This window comes from Lonchura striata, chromosome 16 (genome assembly GCF_046129695.1).
Source record: "Lonchura striata isolate bLonStr1 chromosome 16, bLonStr1.mat, whole genome shotgun sequence".
NCBI classification, from domain to species: domain Eukaryota; kingdom Metazoa; phylum Chordata; class Aves; order Passeriformes; family Estrildidae; genus Lonchura; species Lonchura striata.
Window position 1 is genome coordinate 13,384,269 of NC_134618.1, and position 14,793 is coordinate 13,399,061.

General features: G+C 39.0%; 1 protein-coding gene across 4 annotated transcripts in view; it reads right to left on the reverse strand.

Moving 5' to 3' along the window:
* MAD1L1 (mitotic arrest deficient 1 like 1) overlaps positions 1–14,793 on the reverse strand; it is a 345,813-nt gene that overhangs the window by 308,940 nt on the left and 22,080 nt on the right. For all 4 annotated transcript variants that reach the window (XM_021539694.2, XM_021539693.3, XM_021539695.2 and 1 more), the window contains one exon: positions 1,614–1,700. In XM_021539694.2, the coding sequence (XP_021395369.1) occupies positions 1,614–1,700 (87 nt within the window). The remainder of the gene's footprint in view (positions 1–1,613; positions 1,701–14,793) is intronic.

The window sequence follows — 14,793 nt, forward strand, 5'->3', positions numbered from 1 at the left end:
CTTGTAATGAAAGGTTTTTAAAAATTTATCTTATTGCCTTCTTTTTAAGACAGAAAAAGGTATGTGATAGAAGAAAGTCAAAATTATCAGTTTCAGAACTGACACACAGCATTGCATCAGAGCAATGTTAGAATTTTAATTTTAACAGCTTTACAGCCCATTTAACTTGAAATCAAAAAGTAATTTTAATCATGTTTTTATTTTTAAACTAAATTGGCACAATTATATCTAGATGAACAGGCACTACCAAAAAGCTGCTTTTTCAACAGACATTTCCCCTTGGCCATTAATAAATTTAGAAAAAGAATTCTCTGAGAGGCTGTGAAAAGCAGCCTAAAAAAACCCAAATCTGTAATTCAAACACTACCATCATTCTTTTATTTTATCATTTAATCAGTTGTGGGTTGAGGGTTTGCTTGGTTTATTTTTAATATACATAATGTGGTTTTTATACATAATGTCTTTACATTGGTGAGGTTGTTTTTTTTTTTTCCCCTGTAAACTTCATAGATAAAACCTCACAGCAATTTGGCTGGTTCACTCCTGGGGATTTACACTTAGCTAACCATTTTACAAGTGACTAAACAGTTTCATTAACAGCAGCAGCACAGCCAATGTTTTTGCCACCCTGCTTGAATCCTGCCCATCATTAGGAAGGCGGAGCCCAGAACAGGATCATCACCTACCTCAGGAGACACATCAGGAAATGCTGCCCACAATAAGCTAAGTGTGCCCAGCCAGAGCTCAACATGGCACTGACTGCTTTGCATTCAGCATTTTCACACCAAAGGCAGAAATTCCCCACACTCCTGTTGCTCAGCCAAGGCAGCCACAAGCCTGCAATGCAAACAGTCCAGGGTCTTTTTGAAAGACAGAGGTATTGCTTTTAACACGAATGGCTTTAACAGAGGGCTCCTAATGTGTGGAATTAAAGAGGGAAGGAAGCAAGATGTGCACTGAGGGTGAGAAGCACTGTCTAGCATGCTGTGGAACTGTGCTCAGAAAGGCTGTGGAACCAGTGCAGTCTGGAAAGTTTAGCTCTGGTAAATTCATTTCCCCATTACACATTCACTCCCACAGGAGGGCAATGGTTTAAACACCCTCATGTTTCAAACGTACATCTCACTCCATAAACAGACTGCTCCTCTCAAAGCCTGGCAGCACTTTGCCACCAAAACTGCAAGCATCCTTTTTTTTCACCATCTCTACAACCTGGTCCTTTTTGCAGTCAAATCACAGCCCTTAAAGCTCCTACTCCCTTTTCTATACCCAGATGGATACTTGGCACATTTTGCTTTGTAACATTCCCTTTCCAGATGAAATGGTCTGGGGAAAGCAACTCACTTCCCCTTGCAAACACTGTAGTTCATAGCATAAAGCTTGATTAACTCTTCACTGCATCACCCACAGTTACTGATCTTTTTCTTCCTGCAAGGACTTCAGTAAGCAGCCCTTTATCAACATGGGAAAGAGTAGAAGGTGGCACAGAAGGCTCCATGGAACATCAAGGAAATACAAGGAGCTGATCTCTCAGCTTGCAGTCCTTGTTTCCTTTCTCTGGGCTTTAACATAGCAGGGTCTTGCTACCAGCATCCCCTCCTGGAGGCACTCACCTGTTCATGAAGGTGGAATTCTGCTCTTTCAGGGTAAGCTCCCGCTGCTGCAGGGCCACAATTTGCCTCGAGAGATCATCAGGTGTCCTACACAATTAAAACAAAATAAAAACTTTTAGTGAATCATTGGTTGCAAATCTATATTCCACACACAGCCATGGAATGGGTCACACCAAAAGCAGCCAAGGTGATTTCCTGGGGCCAAACCAGAACAACACAGAGGTGCAACCTGTCCAGCTCACATAAAATCTAAAGCCAGTAAGAGCACGGTATTAGCAGTAAGAGGGTAACAAAAGGAGGAAATAAATCAAAATGCAGACTGCACAATTCAACAACTCTGGCTACTGCTGAACACCCTCTGAGAGTGTAGATGTTCAGGTACATCACAGGTGACTCAAAGCAGTATTCCCACAGAGTTACCAGTGTGCTGACATCAGAGTCCTTCACACACACGACTCCAGAGCCACAGGAGAAAAAAACAGAATCCCTCAGCTCTGGATAATACTTCAGATGTCACTGATAACCTTTTCTTGTCAAAGAGATCAGAGATTTCTACAGACCCGCTAGCAACTGCACAGCTGTCAGAAATGGGTTTATTTTTTCATCAAATCCAATGACAAATGCTTAAAGGTAATGGAATGGGATCAAGATAACTCCAGTCTGGCAGTTCCAGAGACCACATCAACAGCCTCTGCAGGAGGAAACTGCTCTTTCACACACCTCTCTAAGTCATAAAAATAAATTTTTGTCTTGAGCCATTAGAAAGGTTTTTCCACCCTAAAACAGAAGCATCTCTATCACACTTCCCAAAGGAAAGGAAGGGGCATCCCTGTAGGAACTGGGAACATACATCCCTTTGCTCCACCACCACCAAGGGGAAGAGTACCCAGACCTTGAAAGGGTGTTTCATAGGGAGCAAGTGGGAAGTTAGTTTTGCAGCAGTGAAATCTGCAGAAATACAATCTATCATGTGCCCCAAAAAGCAAGTCAAAGTTCCACTGCTGCTGGCAGATGCAACTAGGCCTGGTCAGTCTACAGTATTGAAACACAGCACTGGAATGAGGCTGCTGCCACTCCAAAAAATAAACAGGGAGAAGCACCTTGAGTTTGATCATTGGATTCTGACAGTATCTAGGACTAGACAAGCCCTTTCTCTGATGAAAATATTTTTCAAGCAACTACTCACATCAAAAAAAAGGCATCACTTTTGCTCTTTAATCATCTGTCACTTCCAGTTGAGTGAAAATTAGTTAAACGCTGAGTTGTTGCAGATAGGATTCAATTTTGGCAACCCCAGCTGAAAGATTCCTGCATTTCACTTCCAGAATTACAAACCTTTATCCTTCCTCAGCAGAAAATTTTGAAGCCTCTAACACCACTTGTTTTACATCCAAGTCTTAATAGTCAATATACAGTTAAACAGATGGAAATGTTCTCCCATCAGACAACAGAGGCACAGATTGCAGCAAAGGAATCACTCAGGGACAGGACATCACACTCACTAGCCAAGGGAATTATGAGAAAAAACCAAGACACAACCTGGAGATGGCTTGGCTAAAACATCTGAAAATAAAATTCTGTGAGCATATACAAGTCAATTTTAAGCCAACATGGACCTGGATTTTCAAATGTGTTGCAGCATCAAATAACATTTCAAAGTTTTGCAGCTGAGCCTGAAGGGATCCTTAACTTGAGCAGCTCTTTACTGAGGGCTACCAATGGCTGGGCATCAGAGGGAACACCAGGGAAACGGACTGGGCACACTGAAGTCTGTTTGGCAGAATGAAGCTGTAAGCAGACACAATGATTTTCACAGGAAAAATCTCTGTGCAATGTAATGCCAAGTCAACAAGGCTCTGAAAAATGCAGTTCTAAGTTTCTAATAAATCACCCAAATACAGCAGATTTATCATAAGCATAGTTAGCATCAGACAGCTCTCCGGTCATGTTGAGTGCCAGCTCCCAACACCAGTGTATGGTCCTTGCATCAATTAAATAATTTCACAGATTCTTTTTTTTAATGTACAAAAAGAAGTGTATCTGCCTTGATTTTTTTTTTCTTTTTTTTTTTTTTCCAGAAATTCATACCATAATCTATTAGGAATGAGATCAGGAACTGAAATTAATCCAGTAGTAAAATGAGAGAATACTATAAAAGCCACAGATTTCTAGTAATGACAGCTCCTGACCGATTTCCAATAAAAAACAATCATCCTCATCTGTTCAGCCATTCAAACCAACAATCAGCTTCCAATCTCAGTTCCAGCAATTGGCAGCTTTAGGTTTACACTTAGTTCTGGACAATGTTTTATTGGCATTAAATAGCTTTTATTATTTTTTTCTTTCTAAGTGGAGCAGCGTAGATATGTAACAGAAAACAAAGCCCATGGGTAATAATCTCCTGTAAAGAAAAGTTCATTTTCTGTAACAATAAATCATATCAGGTGATCAGAGCCAAAGACACCTTTGCATGCACTCTGCTGTCCTAACTGAGAGGTTTCAAAGCCTGGTTCCAAGGTTCCTGGTTCCAACCCTATCCTGAGCATCAGCAGTTTAGCAAAAGCCAAATTTCCAAGCAGAAGAACGACACTGCATTCACAATAAAATTAAATCAAAGCTTTCAATTTGAAGAGAATTGGTCAAGTCCCAAAGCACTGCAAACAGCAACCAGCTGTAACCAGCCCTCTCATTGCATGAGTTTCTGCAAACAATGCCATGCAAAGAGAGAAATCTGCCAGCATCCCAACACACACAACATGTTCAGGCCTTGAGAGCCTTGGCTGATGTCTGTAGCTTTTGCTAAGCTCTGTCCATTCCCTATGGAACAGTTCATATCAAAACCAGTATTGGAAAGCCAAGGAATCTGCTTTAAGAGGTTCTTTGTGACAACACAGCTTTCCAACACTATTGGCATCACCATGGCTTGTTGAGGGAGGTTTGAAACCCTGTCCTAACCCAAACAGAGCCAGAACTCCCTTTCTGAAAAAAGCTAATCAGTGCCACTATGTTTGCTCTGCAAACCTGCAGGCAGCTTCCTTCCGCAGGGAGTAACTACCAAAAACTCCACACCTCGTGTGCACCATGCAAAAACCTGTAAAGGGACCAGAACAGTCCATTTCAGAGCAGTGTGTTACCAAAACTGATTCACTGCTTTGTAATCATAAAGTGCACATGAACAAATGAAAAAGAAGCTTCCAAAATGCAGGAGCAAATCACTGCCTTCAGTTCCTTTCTCCAGGTTAAGGCACAAGGAGGTAAAAGCTAGAAATGTCCTTCCTCTGTCCCACCTTCCCATCCTGAGACCCCCCCTTCCTTAAACAAAATTCATAAAAACAAACACTTAAATTTAAGTCCAATTTGGACAAGGTTTTCTTTTGCCTTAAATGAGCAAATTAGTCCAGCAGTTAACAGCACAGTAAGGCAGGAGGGGGACAAAGCTGCTAGTAAGCAAAGCTCTTTGCCTTCCTTTGAAGCACAGATAATTTGAAAAGGAGCAATTTAAGAATGATGAAAACATAAAACCATCCAAATGAAGTGAAAAATTAACTTAATGGGATGTCCAACCAAGTCATACAATGACTTTTCATTCCCACTGTCACACTTTTTAAACTTTTGAGGAAAACAGCTTATGCTATTTTTTATGTCTTTTTTAATGCATACAGCTGACATTTCTCAGGATTTGGAGGAAGGCTCTGTTCTTAGTTAAGGATCTATTACCACTTCAGTATAAATGCTGACAGTTACACACTGAGAATTAGCTGTCGAAGTAACATTAAACCAAGACTCTCTAAGTAGATGAAAATGTTAAAAAATTTTTAATTTATAATTTATCAGAATGTCAACTTCTTATTGCTTCTATAAAATGTTTCAAAATGCACAGCAAAGGAAGAGTTTTGATTGTAGCTAGAGATCAGACATTAAATTTTAAGTATGGAAGTGCAAGACAAAAGTAAAACTAAAGAGAAAAACAGGCATTTCATCAAATATGTTTGGAGGATCGAGTTCTTCACTGCTTTTTGTTTAATTAAATTTGATTCAAACTACCAATCTAATGCCACATTTATAATATTAAATTACTCAGAATTACTCATTTTTGAAAGTCTGCTGAATTAATATTTCTCTTTACAGATTTAGCTCAGTATGAATATACAATGACAGGTTTGGTAGTCTCGACTATGTCATATTAAATTGAAATGGAACATTACCAACTTTTTGGCACAGTATTTTTAGTTTTACACTTAAACATAATTAACTGACAAAGACCAGAGACCAACGTCCTTATTCAAGTGTTTGTCAAGAAAATAAGGCACAGAAAGGGAGTCCACATCTGCTTAATTCTTCTATGAAAAACAATTTCCAGGTGGTTTTTTTGGCTTTGGGTTGTTGTTTGGCTTTTTTTTTTTAAGATAATCTCCCAGAAGTATAAAATATTTTTTTTTGTATTATGTACGAGGAAATGTAATAAGATTCTGATATTCTTCACTCCACAAGAAGATCCTTTTCTTCTTTTATAAAAATAATTTAATCTTCTTTCTAGGCAGGAAAACAACAGCATCTGAAGAACAAACAGAACAATAACATGACAACAAGAGATTTCTGGAAAGGCAGTTTAGTTGTTTTAAATATTTCTGTATGATTAGCAAGGCCATGGAATGCCTGTAACAGTCTCTTCCTGTGTATTTGAAGTGAGTCTCAAACATCCTCTTTGTACATTTGATCTCCTCAACTGCTTTAATTCCTCTATCTCTGGTTTACAGGACTCCTGTCTATCTCTGAAGCTTCACCAAGTCCAAAAGCAGCTCAGCTCCTGGAAGGACTTGCCCTGCAAGAAAGTTCAGCAAGTATCAATAACCACAACAGCTCATACAGACTTCTAGGATACAGCACAGAGTCCTTATGTTTCATTTGGTCATAATAACTCCATGTCTGTTACAAGAAAACTACAAACTGCTTAATTCCCCTTTTTCCTCAAAATATGCATTGCCTCCTTGGGAGGACTCCTTAACTCCTCTTCACCAGACTAAAGGAAATTATTACCACTAAAATCTGGTGTCCAGACCTGGAAATTCTGAGAGTTAACTTTCACAACAGCACTTCTCCTGCAGAAAAGCCCCTTCAAGCTCCAGTCCAGGCAGTTACCCCTGTCTGTTCACATCTCCATGCCTACATCCTCCCTTCCTATTCCTGAATCATTAACTAACACATATGGTCTGGAATCTCCTACACACATTAGTCACAAAAAAAAAAAAAAATACTCCATGCTTCCAGTAATTAGGACAAATTTAGTGCTTTGTAGCACTTTGATTAAATGTTTTGAATAGCAGTCACAAACCTTTACTCATTCAAATGAAGGTGCTAAGAGCTGTCAAACCCACAAAACTAAGGTATACCCGAGACTGTTTCTCCAACAAAGTGGCCGCTTAATATTTTATGTACAAAGTAAATGGAGGAAATCTGAAGTGCAAATGAAAGCAATAAGCAATCTCAGCCTCCGAGGTTCCCCTCATTTAGAGAACTCTTATTTGTGTACAGATAAAATCAACAAATCCAATTGCTCTTTACCAAAGCAAATGTCCCCATTAACCACTTGAAGCAGAAGAACAACTTATTTGTAAGAAAACATTTGAAGTGTTTATAAGTGTCTTGACAATTCTAAAGACAATTGATATGTCTCTTTTGAAGCAATTGCAAAATTAGCAATTAATCCAATCAAGCCATAATTTGAAGAGGGGAGGGAAAAAAAGAAAGATTAGATTCCAGTTAATAACTTCTTTGAATTTTAATGAAGAAAGTTTTTTTCCTCACAAAGTTTATAACAACACATTATTCAAGTCTCATTTCTACTTTAAAGATAAAGGTAAGGGCTCAACAAGATAAAATTAATCTTACTTTGGGAAAAAAATTAACCACTGGGCAAACCATTTCAACAGTCCAAACTTCTTTCTACCATTGCTCTAAGAGCAGGCACAGAACAATCCACAGAAACGTGCCAAGTAACACACATTGCACAGTGGAATGGAACCACCAGCTTTGGAGTTTACCACTGCATGCTCAATCACATGACATAATTCAAAAGCTTTTAGAGGTAATGGTGAAACAAAAATTTCACAGAGTCATCAAGAGACCTTCATAAAATGAGAGCATTTTTAAGGCAGCAATAAGGCATTTAACATACATTAGAGACACAGGGAGGGTATCTACAAAGCTGTGAAATATTCTTTGTCCTATGTTTTTCCTATACAAGAAAATAAAGAGTTCTTAAGGTCTTAAACCCAATAGATTAGACACTGAAGAGAAGGAAAAAAACCACAAAATTCTAAAGCAACTTTCAGGTATTCACCAGCAGTAGCACAGAAGTATTGGAAGTCAAAAATCATCAAAAGGGATTTTAAAAATGGCTGTTACTCCTTTCATCCTGACAGAGATATCAACACAATCTTCACAATTAGAGAAGCAAATGTATTTTCTCAATTCACAATTAAGTGAATGTAATTATATATTAATGATGATGTTGAAAGGAAATTATTGTAGCACACAATTTCATACCTATTGCCCTTAAGACTTCAAGCACAAAATGTAAACACAATAATGTAATGTTTCATTTTACTGCAGCAGAAGAAAAGACATTTTAAATGTTTTTCCTAATAACAAACCTTATCGGAGAAAAAAGCAACAGCTGAAGGGAAAAATAATGCCATAAAATTAATAAAAACTCCTTTTAAGGAGTTATAAGTAGAGTTGTTTTTCCTATAGTTTCTATTTGTCACTGGAGTTGGAACAATCATTTTAGCAACCTGAGGTTGGGTTGAGAGGACAAGGGAGCCAAGAGACTTCATGAGGAAGGTGAGGGCAAATCAAACTAATCTGAAGAACAGAATGTCAGCAGAACACCACTTATGTATTCTAAGTGTGGGTTATAATCCTTAGATTTTCAAAGCATTTTGATAGTTGTAAAGAGCAATAAACAAAAAATTAATATCTGAAAACCAGACTGAAATACAAAGATATGTTCATTGGAAACAAACTCCAAACAGGCAGATGTTGTATCTTTCAACAGTGGGTCATTAGAAACCCTGAAAACCATTGAAGACCAATTACCAGGACTATACAAAACTGAGAAAGAACCCTGACAACTAAAAAATCAATTTTACCAAACCTCTACTGGTTCCATTCTGCAAAGTCACTCTCAAGACATTTGAAGAGAGACCTAGACCAGCCTAGAGACAGACATCATCAGCTTCTTCTCAAGGAAGGAGGAGTGGGACACAGGAACAAGATATAAAATCTTCCAAAACCTAAAAGCAAATGTAATTTGCATGTATCCAACATGCCCCTCTAGCATAACTTCTACCCCTATGGAAATTATCAACAGAGAGACATCATTTTTGCAGATAGCCAGGGCTCCTGCCTGACAGGAGAGCTCCTGCCGCAGCCAAGGCTGGCTACTTACAATTTATGTACATTTGGCTATTTTAGAGATTGCACTGAATTGATGGTCTTGTTCTTTTGACACCTGTCTGAGATAATCCTTGCAGAATATTAATTGACCTAGTCCTTGCATTGTTTTCAACATCTTTATTGATCCCATTGTTTATCCAGACTCTTATCAGCTGAAAATGTAAGCCAGTAGTAACACAAAGCCCCGAACCTTGAGCAGGAGGAAATAATAATAATGGCTGAAGACAGGTCCTTGGGAAGAGTCTAGACCATATTTTCAACTGCTTTTATATAAAGTGATTTGACATCCCATCTATTATTTACTTCTGATTACAATCACACATTCAATCTCATGCCGGGAACGGCCACTTTAAACTGCAGCTAAGCTACAGTAAAAGTTATTTTAAATGTTTGGTTTTTTTAAAATATCAATACAATAACAGTTGCACATAAATTTATGGTAACAATTTTAGAAAGAATGAAAAGTATACTGACTATATGTTCAGCTAGAATTCTAGAGTTATTCTTTCACCTAGAAAATTGAGGTTAAGCCTCTTGCTTTAATTAAAAACTACCCAAATTCAGTAAAAGATTATGTCTCACCTCTGCCAGAAGTATAACATAAAACCTCCAAGCTCCAGCAAATGCGAGAGGTTAAAAGCCTTACTGAAGTATAGAAAACACAGCTGAAAAATGATTATATTTATCATGAAAATCAATAGCAGAACAACAAAATTAGACAAGGCTAAGGAAAATGCTTGTGCTGTTAGCAGCCAGGGGCATTTGTATTAAGATGGCAAAAAGGCATCAGCTGCCACTGAAACTCTGTTTGTGGTAGTTACATCAAGTGCATGAAACATCTCGGGTAGCACTAGATATTCCTTGAAACCAAACCAAAGCAAGGCCTGAATTTTAGAAACTGAGGCACAAAGACAAAGCAATATCATTATGGACACCCAAAAATCTCTAGTTCAATGTAGAAAAATGAAACCTCACACTGATTTAACAGATGATTAAAGCTATCAGCCATAAGCACTGTTTCCTAAATATTTTGTTTCCTAACTGCTAAAGTAAAATATCAATATTCAACACCATTTTTACAAGCCATACTAATCAGTTAATCCTAAAACATGAGTTTAAATCTCAGCTTTTTACCTTGTGTTTAGCTACCATATAATTTCCCATGGAGTTCATTTCCCATTCAGAGCCTGTTGCTCAATTCCTGGTTTTAACAAATCCAGGAGCATGTGAGCTCACTGTGCAGAACCCCACCTTTGGCTCAGGACTCCCCACTTAAGGAAGCACATTTCCCACTCAGCTGTCCACAGGCTTCATCCAGGAAAACAAATTACTCACGTCCCCAGACACATGTAAATAAAGCGAAGACATTTCAGATTTACAGTGCTGTCTTCAAACCCTCTCCCCCAGCTCAGGGAGGATTAAAAAGGACTTCAAAGAAGCCCGAGTTCCAATTAAAACATTGTGACCACCCTGGGGACGCAAAAATATTCTTCTGATTAGTGAGATGCACTCTTTGAACTGTTTGGCTAAAAAAAGCTTTCAGAACTTTAAACAAATGCAGTAATTCTCTCTCATACTTTTTTTTTTTTTGAAAGTTTCTAAAAATTTAATATTCAAAGTGAAGGACAAATAACATTTAAAATGGAAAGTTTAATGGAAGCCCATTAGCACATCAGCTCTAGGCATCACTAACATGAGATACAGCAAGACCTGACTGCTGCAGTCCCAGTACAAAGCAGACAACTCAAGTTGTCAGAACAGAAGAACCCAGAGTGTCCCTGTTGCTGCAGAGGTGGTGGCACCCCTGTGGTATATCTCAGCAGCCCTCAGAACCACTCTCCCCGAAAAGCAGAGCACGTCAATCCCACCTCATTTTGAAATCCTGCTTTATTTCCTAACATACAAAGCTCCCAAGCCACATATACAAAGTGTCTCACATACAGGTTTTTTGACATATGGTGATAATATAACAGTTACCCTCAGACTTAGCAATTAGCACAGATTTAAATAAAAAGCTCTTCCTATGCTTGCTGTAAAGAAAATCAAAAGAAAGAAACCAACATTCTCCATCCCCTCAGACTCTCACCCCAAAACCAGAGCTGAATTACATAGTCCGAAAGTTTTAACATCAAGAACAATGAATGCTAAGAACAAATGCTGGGAAAATAACTGTGGCTCGGAGCATGCCAAAGCAGTTGGAGCTAAGTGGGTATAATAAACCTGCCTGTGAAAGCCAAACCCCAATCACCCTCATCCACAAGGAATGAATAATTCATGGCAGAAGGCTAGAGAAGCAGACTTTAAGACTTGTTCACAGAAAGTGGAACTGCTGAAGTGTAATTGCACTACAAATGTAAACAGTGGCATTTCAACAATTATTTTTCTCCTTTTGCCAGCTTGCTCCCAAAACCTTCACTCAGATCAGGTACCTGCATCCAGCACAGGGATCAGAGCAGCCAAAACCAATTGTGGCTTTCCCTGTGTCTGCCATGGCTCCTGGGACTGGGATTCAGAAAAGGACTGCACTGGTGTCCCAAGCACTTGGACAGCATCTTGGCTTGCTGCTATCATCCATCTTTGAACACTTGCACTGCCTGAAGCTGCTGGAGGAGGCACTAATAAGATTAGATGATAAACACTGGCAAAGTTTGAAATGTATCCACCAAAGAGAAAGCTCCTATTCTCTCTGCTAAAAGAAACAAACACCTTTTTTTCACACCACTTTCACATCCTTCCTTTCATTCACATTTACCTTCAAGATCTTGCTTCATCATGCTGTATGATACAGGACTACCCACAAATCCATTTCTTTTCCAGCAAATGGATGCTACAGAACCAACCAGGCAAGAACAAAAGAATTAAACAGATTTCCCAAAGTCTTCAAAAATCCACCCTCCTGCAGATCTCCTCCTGGCTTCTCTGGGATCTTCAGCTTCCAGATTCTGCTCGCTGCTGGTGTGACTGCAGCTTTGTAAAACAGCTCCACCATTGAGGAGAAGGTGCATCAGATATTCCCAACTCCCCAGATTTCACTGAAACTTGATTGGGAAGATACTGCAAGGGAGTCCTATTTATATAGCATGTATTATGTACCTGAGATGCTAAATCTGTCTTTGGACAACATTTTCAGAAAGCACAAATGAAAGCTGCAGCCATTAAATCACAAAATAATTTTTAAGTTGCTGGTGCAGACCTCCCTGAGTCAGCTTCTTTCCTCCAAAGCTTTTCTGAATTCTCAGGTTTTCATGTTACATCACCAAGAAAATTTTTAATTTACTTCAACCATTCTGGTTTATAACCTGAACACATGTCAGCTAAAAATATTCTCAAATCTTAGCTCAACCTCCTTCCTCTGCTGAGCCACAGCTTCTCTCATAGAACTCCCCACTTCAGAAGCACCCCAAAGAAATAGTGCCAGAAATCCACATGTCTTGTATAACTTGATACCACCACTGTGTTTAGTACTAAACCTGTGCAAAGACAGAATTAAAATGAAAGCACAAAGGCATATGGAAAACAAGTCCATCTGTACTTGAAAGCAACTTTGCAAATGCAAATGCTTACAGAACACTTGGCCACATGCTGAGCATTTACTCTTTGCCATGTATCAAGGCCAGGATTTCTTCTCTCTCCTTCTGCCAAAACCTTTTTTCTACCACATTTACTATATTTTTTTAACAAGAAAAAAATCTGCACACAGCACATGACAGAGAGAAGACACTGTTAAAAATTCTGTAACTAATGCTTAAACAGGCAAAGAGCTTTTCATAAGTCTGGGTAAGAGGATGACTGGCTGAAAAATAAAAAAGTCACACCTTCAAGTTGCACCTTTCATGTAAGGAGAACTCTTCAATCAGTGCAAGAAACACACTGAAAGGTTCAACAAGTAGGAGCCTCCAGATAAAACCACCACCTCCCTGCACAGGCATTCTGCTGCCCTCTGCACCAAGTCAGACAAGCAGACACATCCTGCACTGGCACACCTTTTCCCAGAAAGGACTGGCAAAATCCTGAATGGATGGGTACAATTACTGTACTGAGAGATTCAAATACATCCTACAAAGAAACCTTTTTGCTGCAAACCCAGGGAACTATATAAACAACCCCAATTTCCATGTGCACATTCACCAGTCAAACTATCCATTTTTTAGTAGGTTTAAAACAAACATTCCAATATACAGCTCCTCGGAAAGGAGAAACCAGAGCTGCCTATTGATTAGGTGTCAGGGCTACCTCAGGAAAGAGAGAAAAAACATAATAGTGGAAACAAAAGTTGCCCACTACATCCTCCCTTCAGAAAGCACAAAGGCTTTAAATACATGAAACCAGCTCAACTGTGTAGTTACCCTCTGAAAGGCTGTCAATTACCTAAATTGGGCTGTGTGGCAGGGAGGAATAAAAATGAGACAGGGTCAAAACAGCTCTAGAATTAATTGGGAGGGGAGAGGGTATATTTCAAAAGAGGGGGAGTTTTCATTCTCGCCTGCCTTCCTTCTCCCTCACTCTCCAGCAATCACCATGGCCCAAAGAGACAGCAGAGGAAGATTTCATTAATAAATTTATTTCTACTTTCTTTTCAATGGTGCTAAGAATGTATGCAAATCCATTCATAATTAGGTTTAAAAATTCCATTTCATGGGATAATCAGACTTCAAAAAACTCAATTTTAGTTTTAATCAGATTTTAACAAGGATATTAAGTCCATTTCGTTCAGAAGAAGGAGAAACGGTGAATTTAACACAAAATGTATTCAAGCTTAGCCCCGGGAGATAATTAAATAAAATTAATTTGGCAAGGGTTGTCTGTAAATGGAAACGCTCCAGACAGCAGAGCAGGTTCCTGAAGGAAACAAAAGCAGTTCATTACTGTACAAACAGATACAAAGCTTATTGTTCAGACAGAAGAGAAATCCACAACAGCAGGACAACCTGAGCCCTTGAGCTGCCTCTGACAAACGCAGCAGTGTGTGGAGGAGGAGAAGGTGGTTATTTCCTTCTTCTTTCAGCTCAGTCCCCACTCCCCCAGCACAGCAAGGAGGGAAAATGCAGGGGACAGCATATACAAACCTAACAATTCCAAATTACTAAGCACAGAAAATTATAAGAAACAACCTAGTGAGAGACAGCTCCTTTAAACTATAAAAATCCACATACAAACTTGAAGCTGTCAGCAAGATTCTTGCCAGATATGGTTCCATCAAATTCCATGTAATGATTTAGTCACACCATAGAACTGAATCCCAACTTAATACCAAAAGCATCCCATTCTCCCTAACAAAAACCACAGATGATACAGATGCTAAAACTTTGGCAACTGCCCTTCTGATGCTTGTATTCTGTAGGGCCAAATATTTATTTTGTAGCCCTTACAACCTTAGACACAAAAATGCAGTTCTTTAAATACTGTATATGAGATGTCTCTGACAATTATTAACATCACAGGGGAACCAGAGTATGAAAGTCACTTCTGGTAAACACACAACAGTGCTGTAGACTCAAATAGTCTGGTTTAGGTTTTCATGATACATATTAATTAAAGGCTTACCTAAGCTTTCCTCCAACATTGGACACTTTTAAGGTTCATCTGGACCCAGTTCTGGGCCATCTTGTCCAGACCAGGATTTTGTCAGGAAAGGCTGAACCTCAAGGTCCCTTCCAATCTGGTATTCGACAAATCTGTGAAAATCTGCTGACCTGGACACACCACCGCTGAAAAGAACGTA